At 41.2% G+C, this 12,891-nt stretch overlaps 1 protein-coding gene across 3 annotated transcripts in view; it reads left to right on the plus strand.

The window, feature by feature from the left end:
• The window catches only part of LOC140212745 (beta-secretase 1), a 187,669-nt gene that overhangs the window by 159,531 nt on the left and 15,247 nt on the right, over window positions 1-12,891 (plus strand). For 2 of the 3 annotated variants that reach the window (XM_072283898.1, XM_072283897.1), the window contains 3 exons: window positions 1,877-2,011; window positions 5,193-5,294; window positions 9,233-9,382. In XM_072283898.1, the coding sequence (XP_072139999.1) occupies window positions 1,877-2,011; window positions 5,193-5,294; window positions 9,233-9,382 (387 nt within the window). The remainder of the gene's footprint in view (window positions 1-1,876; window positions 2,012-5,192; window positions 5,295-9,232; window positions 9,383-12,891) is intronic. The other variant, XM_072283899.1, reaches the window with a different exon arrangement.

Genomic DNA, 12,891 nt, shown 5'->3' on the forward strand with positions numbered 1-12,891 from the left:
AAACTGAACACAAATATAATTACAGACTACTTGTATCACACAGGAATTTGGAGAAACAAGAAATCAACTTTTATTGAATATAATGTGTTTAATTACATAACAGTGCTGATGTTTTGCAACAGTTCAACTAAGCTAAAAATGGTTTGTTGATGATTTTTATTTGCACTCAGTGTCTGAGGCTTCTCTCTTAAGTGTCCAACAATAATCAGACAGTGTTGATGGATTCCAGTTGCCCTGATACCGTTTCTCCATGACCACAATGCCCTGGTAAAACCTTCCATCATGCTCGTCACTGACAGCACCAAGATTTGTGGGGAAGGTGTCTAAATGGGAATGCAGAAAATAAATCTTTAGTTCATGTTGAACTTCATGGTTGTGTATGCTTGAAGCATGTTTACAACTAGCTGCACATAGATTGGTGCTCTGTAGTTGCCAAGAAAAATCTCAACATCTTTGAATGTCTCCTATCTGATTTTCTCCGCTTCCATTAGAAGTTCTTCAAATTGCCTATCATTGATGACCTGTTTGATCTCGTGGACCAACAAAAATGCCTTCCTTAGTCTTGGCAACAATTATTCTGGGAAACATCTGTCTCAAATCCTTCATGGAAACGTTTGTGCCTGGTGACAGCAGATTCCATCCTTGCAATCTTGAACCCAGTAATTCTGCTTTTGCCTTTGACAAACCCAAGTCTCTGACCAGGTTATTTAACTCAGATTTAGTTATCAGATGGGGCTCACTCAACATAAAGCGTTCATAATCTGTATCAGTGTCAGTGTTGTTTTCCATTCCTGGCTTTGCATTGTGGCATCTTCGACTGCCCCCTCTAGACTCCATGTCTCTGGTGGTTTTGGTCCTAAAGGACTATCGTCATGCGATACAGGCCTCATGGCTGAAGGGAGATTGGGGTATTCAATGGATTTCTAGTTTTTAGCAGAGAAACCAGACACACTGGTCAGACAGAAGGAGCAGTCTGTCACATGATCCTTCTGCTCTCGCTATCTCATCAGGACAGCAAACGGCCTTGGTTTCCAAGTACCTCTGAGCTGAGCTCTAAGATCAACCGCGCATGTTGCGCAAAAAATGTGAGGGACCCATGCTTTGTCTTGGTCGCCAATTTTACACCCAAAGTAGAGCGAATAGGCTTTCTTAATAAGAGGAGTCATGCTCCATCTTTGAGATTTAAGTGCATACTCGCCACAAATATAACAGAAATTACCGCAGCTGTTGCAACATTGGCGAGACATTTTGCTATCACAAATACTACTGAAAATACAATTACTTTATTATAATGAGTACACACAATATGCTATGTGTGTAGAAAATGCGCATCTACGTGATCGCAAATGGATATACATGTAAATGCTATGCATAGAATGGTGTGTGCTTAATGCTTTTGTAGCCTTTCTAAAACCTGTCCTGCCATGCAGCACCTGCCCTGCCTAAGCATGTCTAGGCATTCCTGGACAAGATAAAAAAAACTTTTTGGCTTACATTGTGGGCAACATTTTAATTGACTTGATTATGAATTGAAATAACAAATATAGGCAATTTTTTAAAAAATGGTGCGTGGTAGGAAAATTTCATGGTGATTTTCAAGAACAGCAGCCCAAAATCCAAAAGACACACCCAAAGGTATTCAGGAAGCAAAATCTTTGTTGTTCAGTGTATTTACTCAAGGTAGTAAAAAGAAAACGAAATGTGGAATATGGTGTTACACAGAAAGTGCAATGCAGTTAGACAAATAACAAGGATAAATTACAAGGATAGCCACAGATATGAACCATTATTTTATGTAAAAATAATGTTGCTGACTTAAAGAGGGCTGAATGGAATACTCTTGACTGTTCTTTGCTTTCTTCCCACCATGTTGTAGATAATAGGTGGAGTTGACTCTTCCCTGTATCTGGGCAACATCTGGTTCACACCAATCAGGAAGCAGTGGTACTATGAGGTCATTATAGTCAAGATCGAGATCAATGGACAGGACCTGAATCTGGACTGTAAGGAGGTGAGGAATCTCCATGCTGAGTCCCACATTCCACCAAATCACCACACCTTCCTTGCACACTGTAGGTTCCCAGACCCAAGCAGCTGCACACTAACATGCATGCCAGAAACTGAATCACAACACGCACTCCAAATGCTGAGTGACAGCCACAATGTACACTGCCATACACACCCATGGGCCTGTTCCACAGCCTTGTGTTGATGGTGCTCCCCACTACTGTATCCTGAGGCCAAGTTATACCTCAGTAATACAAAATGATTCTGAGGATTATCAAAAAACAATGAAAATTTATTAAAGATGGGATAATAGTAGCAGAGATTGAATAAAAGATTGTAACAGACTATCCAGATCAGGGCATTGGTTGGTGTACATATACCACCACTGTATTATTTCCCAAACCAAGACAGTCCAAAGTATGCTTCACAGGCCATAGTTAAGCCGAGTGAACACTTGGTGTGATCTTCCAAAAGGCTTTTAATATTCAAAAAGCTGAAGGTATTGCATGTGGTGGAACAGGCCCTTTATCCATGATCTCCCACCACTGTGGAGAAAGTAACTGGAGAGAGGATTAGACAGAGACCAGAGAGGTGGAGGGGTTGGGGAAGTAAATGGAGAGGACGGTCTGTGGAGTGCAGTAGAACAAAAGGACATATGGGTCCATAGTTCATTGAAAGCGGCATCACAGGAAGATAGGGTCATAAAGAAAACTTTTGGCCTTCATAAATCGATGTATTGAGTATAGGAGATGGAATGCAATGTGGAAGTTGTGCAAGATGTTGGTGAGGTCTAGTGTAGAGTATTGTGTGCAGTTTTGGTCACCCACCTAAAGGAAAGATGTAAATAAAGGCCAAAAGAGGGCAGAGAAAACTTACAAGGATTTTGCCGGGTCTGGAGGACCGGAGTCATATGGAAAGAGTGAATAGGTTCAAAGATTCAAAATATGTATGCAGTATACAACCCTGGGGTTCGTTTTCTCAAGATAACCATAAAAAAAAAGAAAACCCCAGAGGCCGTTCAAAGAAAAACATCAACACCTCACCCCCCCACGTGCAAAAAAAAATTGCGCAAATGGCAACAAAACCCTTCCTCCCCACCCCCCCCGGTATAAAAAACAAACAAGTTGCACAAGTGGCAGCAACATCACCCCCCCCGCCACCCACACGCAAGAACAAATAAATCGCGCAAATGGCAACATCACCCCCCACATGCAAAAAACAAATCGCGCAAATCGCAACAAGAAAGAACAAGCAAAAACACAGAATATAAAAACATCAGGTCAAGAGTCTTATAGAACTACAGCACAATGCATAAAGCATAGACCTAGAACTTCAGGAGCAGCAAGAGGGAGAGAGACCGTCACATGCAGACACCTTCCTCCAGCAGCAATGAGCGAGAGGCTGGTAGACAGCACTGAACACTCGCTCGCCTTCCGCACCTGCCTTGGTGATTCAATCTACCTCAATGCTTTACTTGGCGAGACACGGAGTCGATCATGGGCTCGTGCCCTGTCTCTAAGCTTCTTGGCCTTGAGGCCGCTTGTCTCCTGGAACCTTCACGGAGACAGCAACGCACAAGATCACTCAGTCGGCCCAAAAAAACACACTCAAACTGTCGGATCACAAGCTCCAACAGTACCAGAACCACACTTAAAAGAAAACGACTATTCCTTGGAATGTAGAAGACTGAGAGGAGATTTGATAGAGGTATACAAAATTATGAGTGGTATAAATAGAGTAAATGCAAGCAGGCCTTTTTCCATTGATGTTGGGTTGGGACTACAACCTGAGGTCGTGGGTTATGGGTGAAAGGTGAAAAGTTTAAGGGGAACATAAGGGGAAACTTCTTCGCTCAGAGAGTTGTAAGAGTGTGGAACGAGCTGCCAACACAACTGATGCATACAAGCTCAATTTCAAAATTGAAGAGAAGTTTGCATAGATGGTAGGAGTATGGTGCAGGTTGATGGAAGTAGGTATTTTAAATGGTTTGGCAAGGACTGTATGGGCCGAAGGGCCTATTTCTATGCTGTACTTTTCTATGACTCAAGTATCAGCAGCGTGGTTGGGAACGGCTGTTAAGGGTAGGGGTCGCCACAATTGCTTTTGGTGCCAACAATCACAGATTGAGGTTGGATTACTAATCCTGTCTTTAAGGACTTTTTACATTTTCCTCATGTCCATGTGGGTTTCCTCAGGGCAGTCCAGTTTCCACCCGCATTCCAACGACATACAGGTTATAGTTAGTGAGTTGTGGACATGCTATGTTGGCTCTGGAAGAATGGCAACACTTTCAGGATGCCCCCAGCACGATTCTTAGAACGTCTTAGTCATTGATGCAAAACGATGCATTTCACTATCTGTTTCAATGTACATGTGACAAATAAACCTAATCTTTAGCAGTGCAATCAGTAAAATGTTAAAGGGGGCATCCAACAGGAAAATGTTGGAGTCCTCAAACCATGGTCAAAGAAGATCTCAGCTTTCCAAGGAATGACCTGCTTCAGTGTTTTCTCAGACTTGTATGTATTGTAAAATTTCGAACAAATGACTGTCTTAATTGTTATGCAGATTTATGGCATCCTCCACTTCTTGATGAGTCAGGTGAGGAGATGTATTAGCAATATTACAGGCCTTGGTCTCTGACTCAGACTAATGATGCCACAAGCCCTGCCTTAACCCCTAGCTTTCACCTCCTCACTGACATCATTCACGGTGTCATTGGTTTGTAACTGATTATCTCTCTTGTAGAACGTAGAAGAGTACAGCACAATACAGGCCCTTCAGCCCATGATATTGTGCCGACCTTTTAACCTACTAGATAATACTAACCCTTCCCTCCCACATAGCCCTCCATTTTTCTTTCATCCGTTTGCCGATCTACAAGCCTCTTAAAGTTCCCAGTGTACTTGCCCCTACCACAATTGGCAATGGGTTCCACACACCTACCACTCTGTGTGTGGGGAAAAAAAAGTTACCTCTGACACCCCCTATACTTTCCTCCGATCACTTTAAAATGATGCTCCCTCTTATTAGTTCTTGCAGCCCAGGAAAAAAGAAAAGCTCTATCTACAGTATACCTCTTATCATCTTGTACACCTTTATCATTACCTTTCATCCTGCTTTTCTTTAAAGAGAAAAGCCCTAGCTTACTTAACCTTTCCTATTTTGCTTTCTGGTTTCTTCAGTACAACTACGACAAGAGCATCGTAGACAGTGGAACTACCAATCTCCGGCTGCCCAAGAAGGTCTTCCAAGCTGCAGTGAAATCCATCAAGGCCGCGTCTTCTGTTGAGTATTGTTTCCTAAAAAGGAAAGAAAGTGAAAGTATTATTTTAAACTGCTTATTTCTCCCAGTTTTATCCTTAAAATATGGGCTGTTATTCAATTTTTGAGATGTGGACAAAGCTGCCCTTGAGAAGATAGCAGTGAGATTTTTGACCCAGTGCAGTACTTCAACAATATTGTGGGCCATGGTGTTCTAGGATTTAGACCTAGTGGTTATGAAGCAGCTGCTATAAGTTGGTGTGTGACATGACAAAACATCCTTGAAAAATGGTATTCCATGTGCCTGTTCTGTCTTTTCTTGGTAGAACCACATGGGGCTAAGAAAAAAAAAAGTAGAACAGAAGCTTCAAAGAGCTGGCAGAATTATGATGGACTGAATAGCCTCCTATATCACTTAATGATTCATTGTAGAGATGCACGCTGTACAATGATGCACATTAAGCCTTTCAGAGGCTCTTGAATTGATTGCTTGTTGTGAGTTAACAGAGCCCGACTAGGCAGTCATGGAGACTGAAAGACAAAACAGGAAAAAAGATGGAAATCGGAACTAAAGACGAAAAAACAGCAAATGCCAGAAATACTGTATGGATCAGGCAGCATCTGTGGAGGATGAAACGGTTAATGTTTTGGGTTGATGATGTTTCGTTGGTCATGGACCTGAAATGATGTTGATTTCATTACATAAAAGAGATAGTGAAGAGTTATTTGTGTTTACTAGGAGCACAGAGAAGGAAAATGGTGAATGCTTACTCTCACAAACAAGAGAAAATCTGCAAATGGTGAAAATCCAAGCAACACACATAAAACGTTGGAAGAGCTCAGCAGACCAGGCAGCATCTATGGAAAAGAGTATTGTCAATGATTTGGGTCGAAACCCTTTGGCAGGACTGGCGGAGGGTTTTGGCGCAAGTCGTCAACAACACTCTTTTCCATAGATGCTGCATGGCCTCCAGCATGTTTGTGCATGTTGTGAATGTTTACTCTCAATCACTTTCGTTCTGGTACATACATGTTTAATATTTTCAGAAATCAAACGTTTGGATGTAGCATCTCTAACCTTAATTGTGAACTGTTTCTCTTTCCATGGATGTTGCCTGACCTGCTGAATGTTTTCAGCATTTTGTGTTGTTATCTCTGATGGGTTTTACACTATGATGACTCTTACTGAATGGATCCCTTAGGCTGCATTTGTGTAATTCAAGATCATGTGGCTCAGGAAGGAGCAGAAATAGAGAAAAATCAGTTTGGATAAAATCTGGATATTGAGGACAGCAAAACTTATCACATAAGCACTTGAGAATGTTCAGAGGAGGAGGAATTAAAGTAAGACCCATTTTGCCCTTACCATTTGAGATAATGGATCCCTTGAATTATTTTTAAGGCAAGCAAAGGAAATGTCTTTTATACAGTATCTTACCCAAGTTTATGCCAGACCAAGACTAGTATTCGAGATTATCACACTGGTGCAGAAGGCAGCAGCCACAGTTCCTTCGCTACAAAAATGACCACTTCAAAATATAATTTATTGACCATAAAGAAATTAGAACATTATAAATTCACAAAAGGTGCATTGCAGGTTAACTAGTATAACATAGCACATGAGAATCCTACAGTTACATGTTTTAGGAAACTAACTAACCATGAGTTCATTTCTGTGGTATCAGATTAGGGAGTATGGAGGATCATTTCTCTGACACAGGGAATTTTTTTTATGTAGACCATTATAGCACAGTACAGTACCCTGAGCCCACAATGTTATGTAAACTTTTTAGCCTACTCTAAGATCAACTTAACCCTTCCCTTTTACATAGTCCTCTATTATTCCATTATCCATGTGGCTCTTTAAGAATCTCTTAAATGTCCTTAATGTACCTGCCTCTACCACCACCCCTGGCAGGGTGTTCCACACACTCACCACTCTCTGTGTTTCTAAAAAAATACTTAACTCTGACATCCAAATATTTTTAATGTATGGTCAATAACTCGTGCCTCAGTTTCCATGAACTCAGCTTTTCTCCATCTTAGAGTGGTGAAGATTAATTTTCCATTGGGGTAAAAAAAAACAGAGGAAATAAACCCAATGAAAGGAATAGGCCCAGAGTCATAGAAACATAAACTGGTCAAACTTCATGATAGCTTCACCCAAAGATTTGCAAATAATTGAAGATATGTAATGGGTCGGCCAGTTGTTAAGTTTATAACACCTTCTTCCAGGAAATGTCAGGTGCCGTAAGTAGTGCGTGAATGGTATTAAATCAGCCAGGTGTTGCACTGAACACACATAAAAGTTGCTTTTATGTGTATAAAACTTTTATGTGTGTTGCTTGAAATTCCAGCATCTGCAGGTTTCCTCATGTTTGAGATGTTACACTGGGTTATTACTAGACTTAGTTCAACACGCACAATTATTAAACTGCACCCATTGACAATGGTGCCATAGAGGTAAATTACTGCAGATCGAAGAAGAGCAAGTTTAAACTACATTTCTTAGTCATCCCATTTTACTGGTCAGGGCTGGCAGCTATTGAAACAACAGAGAGAATGATAAAGATCTGTGATTGGTTCCCCATGTCAATAGACTCATTGTTATATTTCCAGCATTAAAGGATAACGTTCCAGAAACCATCCCAGGGAGGTACGCAAGTTGAATGTGATGAGAAACTATAAAGTCTCAGACACCTCATTAGATGAAAGACAAATTCAGCAGACAATATGTGCAAGTTCTTCTTCATTATTGTAATAACATCATACAGTTATTACCCTACAACCATCAGGCTCCTGAACCATTGTAGATAACTTCACTCATCTCAACACTGAACTGATTTCACAATCTATGGGCTCACTTTCAAGGACTCTACAACTTATGCTGTTGATATTATTTATTTATTTGTTTGTTTGTATTTGCAGTTTGTCTTCTTTTGCAAATTGGTTGTTTGTCAGTCTTTGTGTGTAGTTTTCCACTGACTCTATTCTATTTCTTTGTTCTACCATGAATGCCTGTAAAATTAAACTCAGTGTAGTATATGTTGACTGTGAATGTAGTAAATTTACTTTGAACTTTATAAAACACGAGATTCTGCAGATGCTGGAAATCTAGAGCAACACACACAAAATGCTGGAGAAACTCAGAAGGTCAGGCAGCATCTATGGAGAGGAATAAGCAGTTGACAAGACTGCAAGATGGTGAATTTTACAGAGTGGTAGACAAACTATAGACAGGATTTCAGATCACTGAGCAGTTCATGGTTTACTGAAGGAAAATGAGTGTCTAATTAGCAATGATTTACAGTGGGATGCTTCATCTTTGCTATTTCAATCTCTCTGGAAATCAAAAGCAAAAAAAATGTTACTGGTTTTATATCTTGCCTGGTGATCATTTTTGCTTGCAGCAAGATAGGATAGGGAAATGCACAAAATGCTGGAGGAACTCAGCAGGCCAGGCAGCATCCATGGAGAGAAATAAACAGTGAATATTTTGGGCTGAGATCCTTTATCAGGATTGGAAAGGAAGGGGGAAGAATCTAGAATAAGAAGGTGGGGGGAGCAGGAGGAGTAAAAATTGGTAGGTGACAGGTGAAAAATAGCATCATTAGCGTAGCAAATCTTCCCAATGTGCTTTGCAAGCCAAAAAAAAAACTATATCAAAAGAACTTTAAAAGGATGGAGATTGATAGTTCCTGAAGAAATATTGGGAAACCAAATTCTTGAATTCATGTAAGGAATAGTCATTTGTTGTAAATTCCTCATCTATATGTCTTAAGAATTTGTAGCAGGACAGATTCCCTAGTGTAAAGTCTTAATATACACATCAAACATACATATGTTTAAATGATGAATGACTGTATTTTAAAACTTGTTGATTAAAGACTTCCAGTGTAATGAAATATTCATGATCATCATTACTGCCTTCACTTTTTATTTTTTCTCTCTCTTTTGACAGACGGAGAAGTTCCCTGATGGATTCTGGTTGGGTGAGCAGCTGGTATGCTGGCAGGTTGGCACCACGCCCTGGCATATCTTCCCTACAATATCGCTGTACCTCATGGGAGAAGCCACCAATCAATCTTTCCAAATCACTATCCTACCACAAGTAAGTCAGAAAGACATTCAGTTACAACATCCAATCCATTTAACTTTCAAACCTGTACTTGTTTCCTAGAACCTTTGCATTTCTTTTTAAGGTTCACAGCACCCCCACCTCATTTTTTTAAAAAATCCAACTCTAAGAGCTCCTGCTACTGGATGGATCTTGGGTATGAGATTTTTAGTCACAGATATGTTAGTGCCAAACTATTTAATCAAGTTTATAGTGATAAACTATCTTGGAAGAAAGCCAGGTTTCATTAATAGACTGTACCAATTAATTCTAGCAAAATGAAATAAAAAGAGAAGAATATTAGAACTGTTTGCCATATCAGGCAGCATCTTCACTAAGAGTAAGAGTTAACGTTTCTGCATCTGACATACACTCAGTGGCCATGTCATTATCTACCTCCTGTACCTAATAAAATGGCCACTGAGTGTATGTTCATGGTCTTCTGCTGCTGTAACCCATCCACTTCAAGGTTTGATGTGTTGTTCATTCAGAGTTGCTCTCCTGTACACCACTGTTGTTACGCATGGTTATTTGAGTTGCTGTCACTTCCCAGTCTGGCCACTTTCCTCTGACCTCTCTCATTAACAAGGTACTTTCACTCACAGAGCTGCCACTCACTAGATTTTTTTTTGTTTCTCACACCATTCTCTGTAAACTCTAGAGACTGTTGTGTGTGAAAATCCCAGGAGATCAGAAATTTCTGAGATACTCAAACCACCCCATCTGGCACCAACAATCTTTCCATGGTCAAAGTCACTCAGATCACATTTCTTCCCCATTTTGTTGTTTGGTCTGAACAACAACTGAACCTCTTGACCATGTCTGCATGCTTTTATGCATTGAGTTGCTGCCACATGATTGGCTGATCAGATATTTGCATTAACGAGCAGGTATACCTAATGAAATGGCCACTGAGTGTATATACCTAGTCTCAATGCCAGAATTGGAACCATTAATCCAGCCTTCTCTCTGCTCTTTCTTCTCATTTATCCTCTACTTTGCTTTTTCATAAATCAGCCTTCATAAGGATGTGTCTTCTTTTGAGTAATGAAGCAAAGAAATGGAACAGAATTGAAAGATTGATAGCCAGACAGAGGAGTTGTCCTTTCAAGTGTGATAGAAGCAGCTTGGATTTTTACACAGAGTAGCTTGGAAGAATTAGAACTGATCTCAGCTAAATCTATTTGAATCAGAGGCTGTTTCTTCAATATAGCAGAGAGATCTTGGGATCTAAGTTCATAGCTCCTTGAAAGTGGCTACACAGGTCAATAAGTTGGTCAAGAAGACCGATGGAATGCTTGCTTTTATTAGTTGAGGCACTGAGTTCAAAAGTGAAGAGGTTACATTGCAACTTTATAAAGCTCTGGTTAGGCCACATCTAGAGGGTTGCATACAGTAAATGGAATTGTGAGGACATGATGTATCGAGGCTTCAAGGGGTTATGGACAAGCTAAGTGAGTGACCAAGTTATTAGTAGATGTTATATAGTATAGCAAAGTGTGAGGTTATCTGTGTTGGCACACAAAACAGAAAAGCAGATTGTCAGTTAGGTGATCAGAAGCTGAGTAGAGCTTGTACACGACGCACTTAGAGCACATTGGTAGGTACAAGTCATTAATGGGGAAACGGTACATTAATCTTTATACAGGATAATGTGAATACAAGAGTGAAGAAATCTCAAAAGACCATACTTCAGTATTTTGTCAACCAACACAGGCAAAATGCTGGAGGAACTCAGCATGCCAAGCAGCATCTATGGAAAAGAGTATAGTCAACATTTCGGGCCAAGACCCTTCATCAGGAAAAAAAAAAGATGAGGAGTCAGGGTAAGAAGGTGGAGGGGGAAAGGGGGAAGAAACACAAGGTGTTAGGTGAAACCGGGAGGTGTGGGGTGAAGTAAAGAGCTGGGAAGTTGATCGGTGAAAGAGATAAAGGGCTAGAGTGAGGGGGGGTGTGATAGGAGAGGACAGAAGGCCATGCAAGAAAGAAAAGAGCGAGGAGCACCAGGGGGAGGTGATTGGCAGGTAAGGAGATAAGGTGAGAGAAGGAAAAGGGATTGTATTGGGGAATGGTGAAGGAGTTGGGGGGGGGGGGTGCATTGCTGGAAGTTCAAGAAATTAATATTCATGCCATCAGGTTAGAGGCTACCCAAACAGAATATAAGTAGTTGCTCCTTCAACCTGATTGAGGCCTCATCGCGTCAGTAGAGGAGGCCGTGGGCTGACATACTGGAATGGGGATGGGTAGTAGAATTGAAATGGGTGGCCAGCAGGAGAACTTGCTTTATCTGGCGGATGGAGTGTAGGTGCTTGGCAAAGCGGTCTCCCAATCTCTGTTGGGTTTCACCAATGTACAGGAGGCCACACTAGGAGCACCAGATACAGTACAACAGACTCACAGGTGAAGTGTCACTTCATTTGGAAGGACTGCTTAGGACCCTGAATGGTAATGAGGGAGGAAGTGTAGGGGCAGGTGTAGCACTTGTTCTGCTTACAAGGGTAAGTTCCAGGAGGGAGATCACTGGGAAGGGACAAATGGACAAGGGAGTCATGTAGGGACCAATCCCTGCAGAAAAAGTCTCTTAAATGTCCCTACTGTATTTGGCTCTACCAGCATCACTGGCAGTTTGTTCCATGCACCCACAGTTCTGTAAAACCTTACCTCTGAGATCCCTCCCCCCTATACTTTCCTCTAATTGCCTTAAAATTATGCTCCATCATATTAGCCATTTCCACTTGGGAAAAAGTTTCTGGCTGTCCACTCGATCTCTGCTTGTTTTCATTTTGTACACCTCTATCAAGTCACCTCACACCCTGTTCCACTACAGAAAGAAATGCCATAGACTGCTCAAAATTTCCTCAAGACATGCTCTCTAATCCAGGCAGCATCCTGTTAAATAGCTTCTGCACCCTCTCTAAAGGGCCAGATGGTCTGCATCCCAGAGTGCTTAAGGAAGTAGCCCAAGAAATAGTGGATGCATTAGTGATAATTTTTCAAAACTCTTCAGATTCTGGACTAGTTCCTGAGGATTGGAGGGTGGCTAATGTAACCACACTTTTTAAAAAAGGAGGGAGAGAGAAACTGGGGAATTATAGACCGGTTAGCCTAACGTCGGTGGTGGGGAAAATGCTGGAGTCAGTTATCAAGGATGTGATAACAGCACATTTGGAAAGCGGCGAAATCATCGGACAAAGTCAGCATGGATTTGTGAAAGGAAAATCATGTCTGACGAATCTCAGAATTTTTTGGGGATGTAACTAGTAGAGTGGATAGGGGAGAACCAGTGGATGTGGTATATTTGGATTTTCAAAAGGCTTTTGACAAGGTTCCACACAGGAGATTAGTGTGCAAACTTAAAGCACACGGTATTGGGGGTAAGGTATTGATGTGGATAGAGAATTGGTTAGCAGACAGGAAGCAAAGAGTGGGAATAAACGGGACCTTTTCAGAATGGTAGGCAGTGACTAGTGGGGTACCGCAAGGCTCAGTGCTGGGACCCCAGT

Source organism: Mobula birostris, chromosome 20, assembly GCF_030028105.1.
Source record: "Mobula birostris isolate sMobBir1 chromosome 20, sMobBir1.hap1, whole genome shotgun sequence".
Classification (NCBI taxonomy): Eukaryota; Metazoa; Chordata; class Chondrichthyes; order Myliobatiformes; family Myliobatidae; genus Mobula; species Mobula birostris.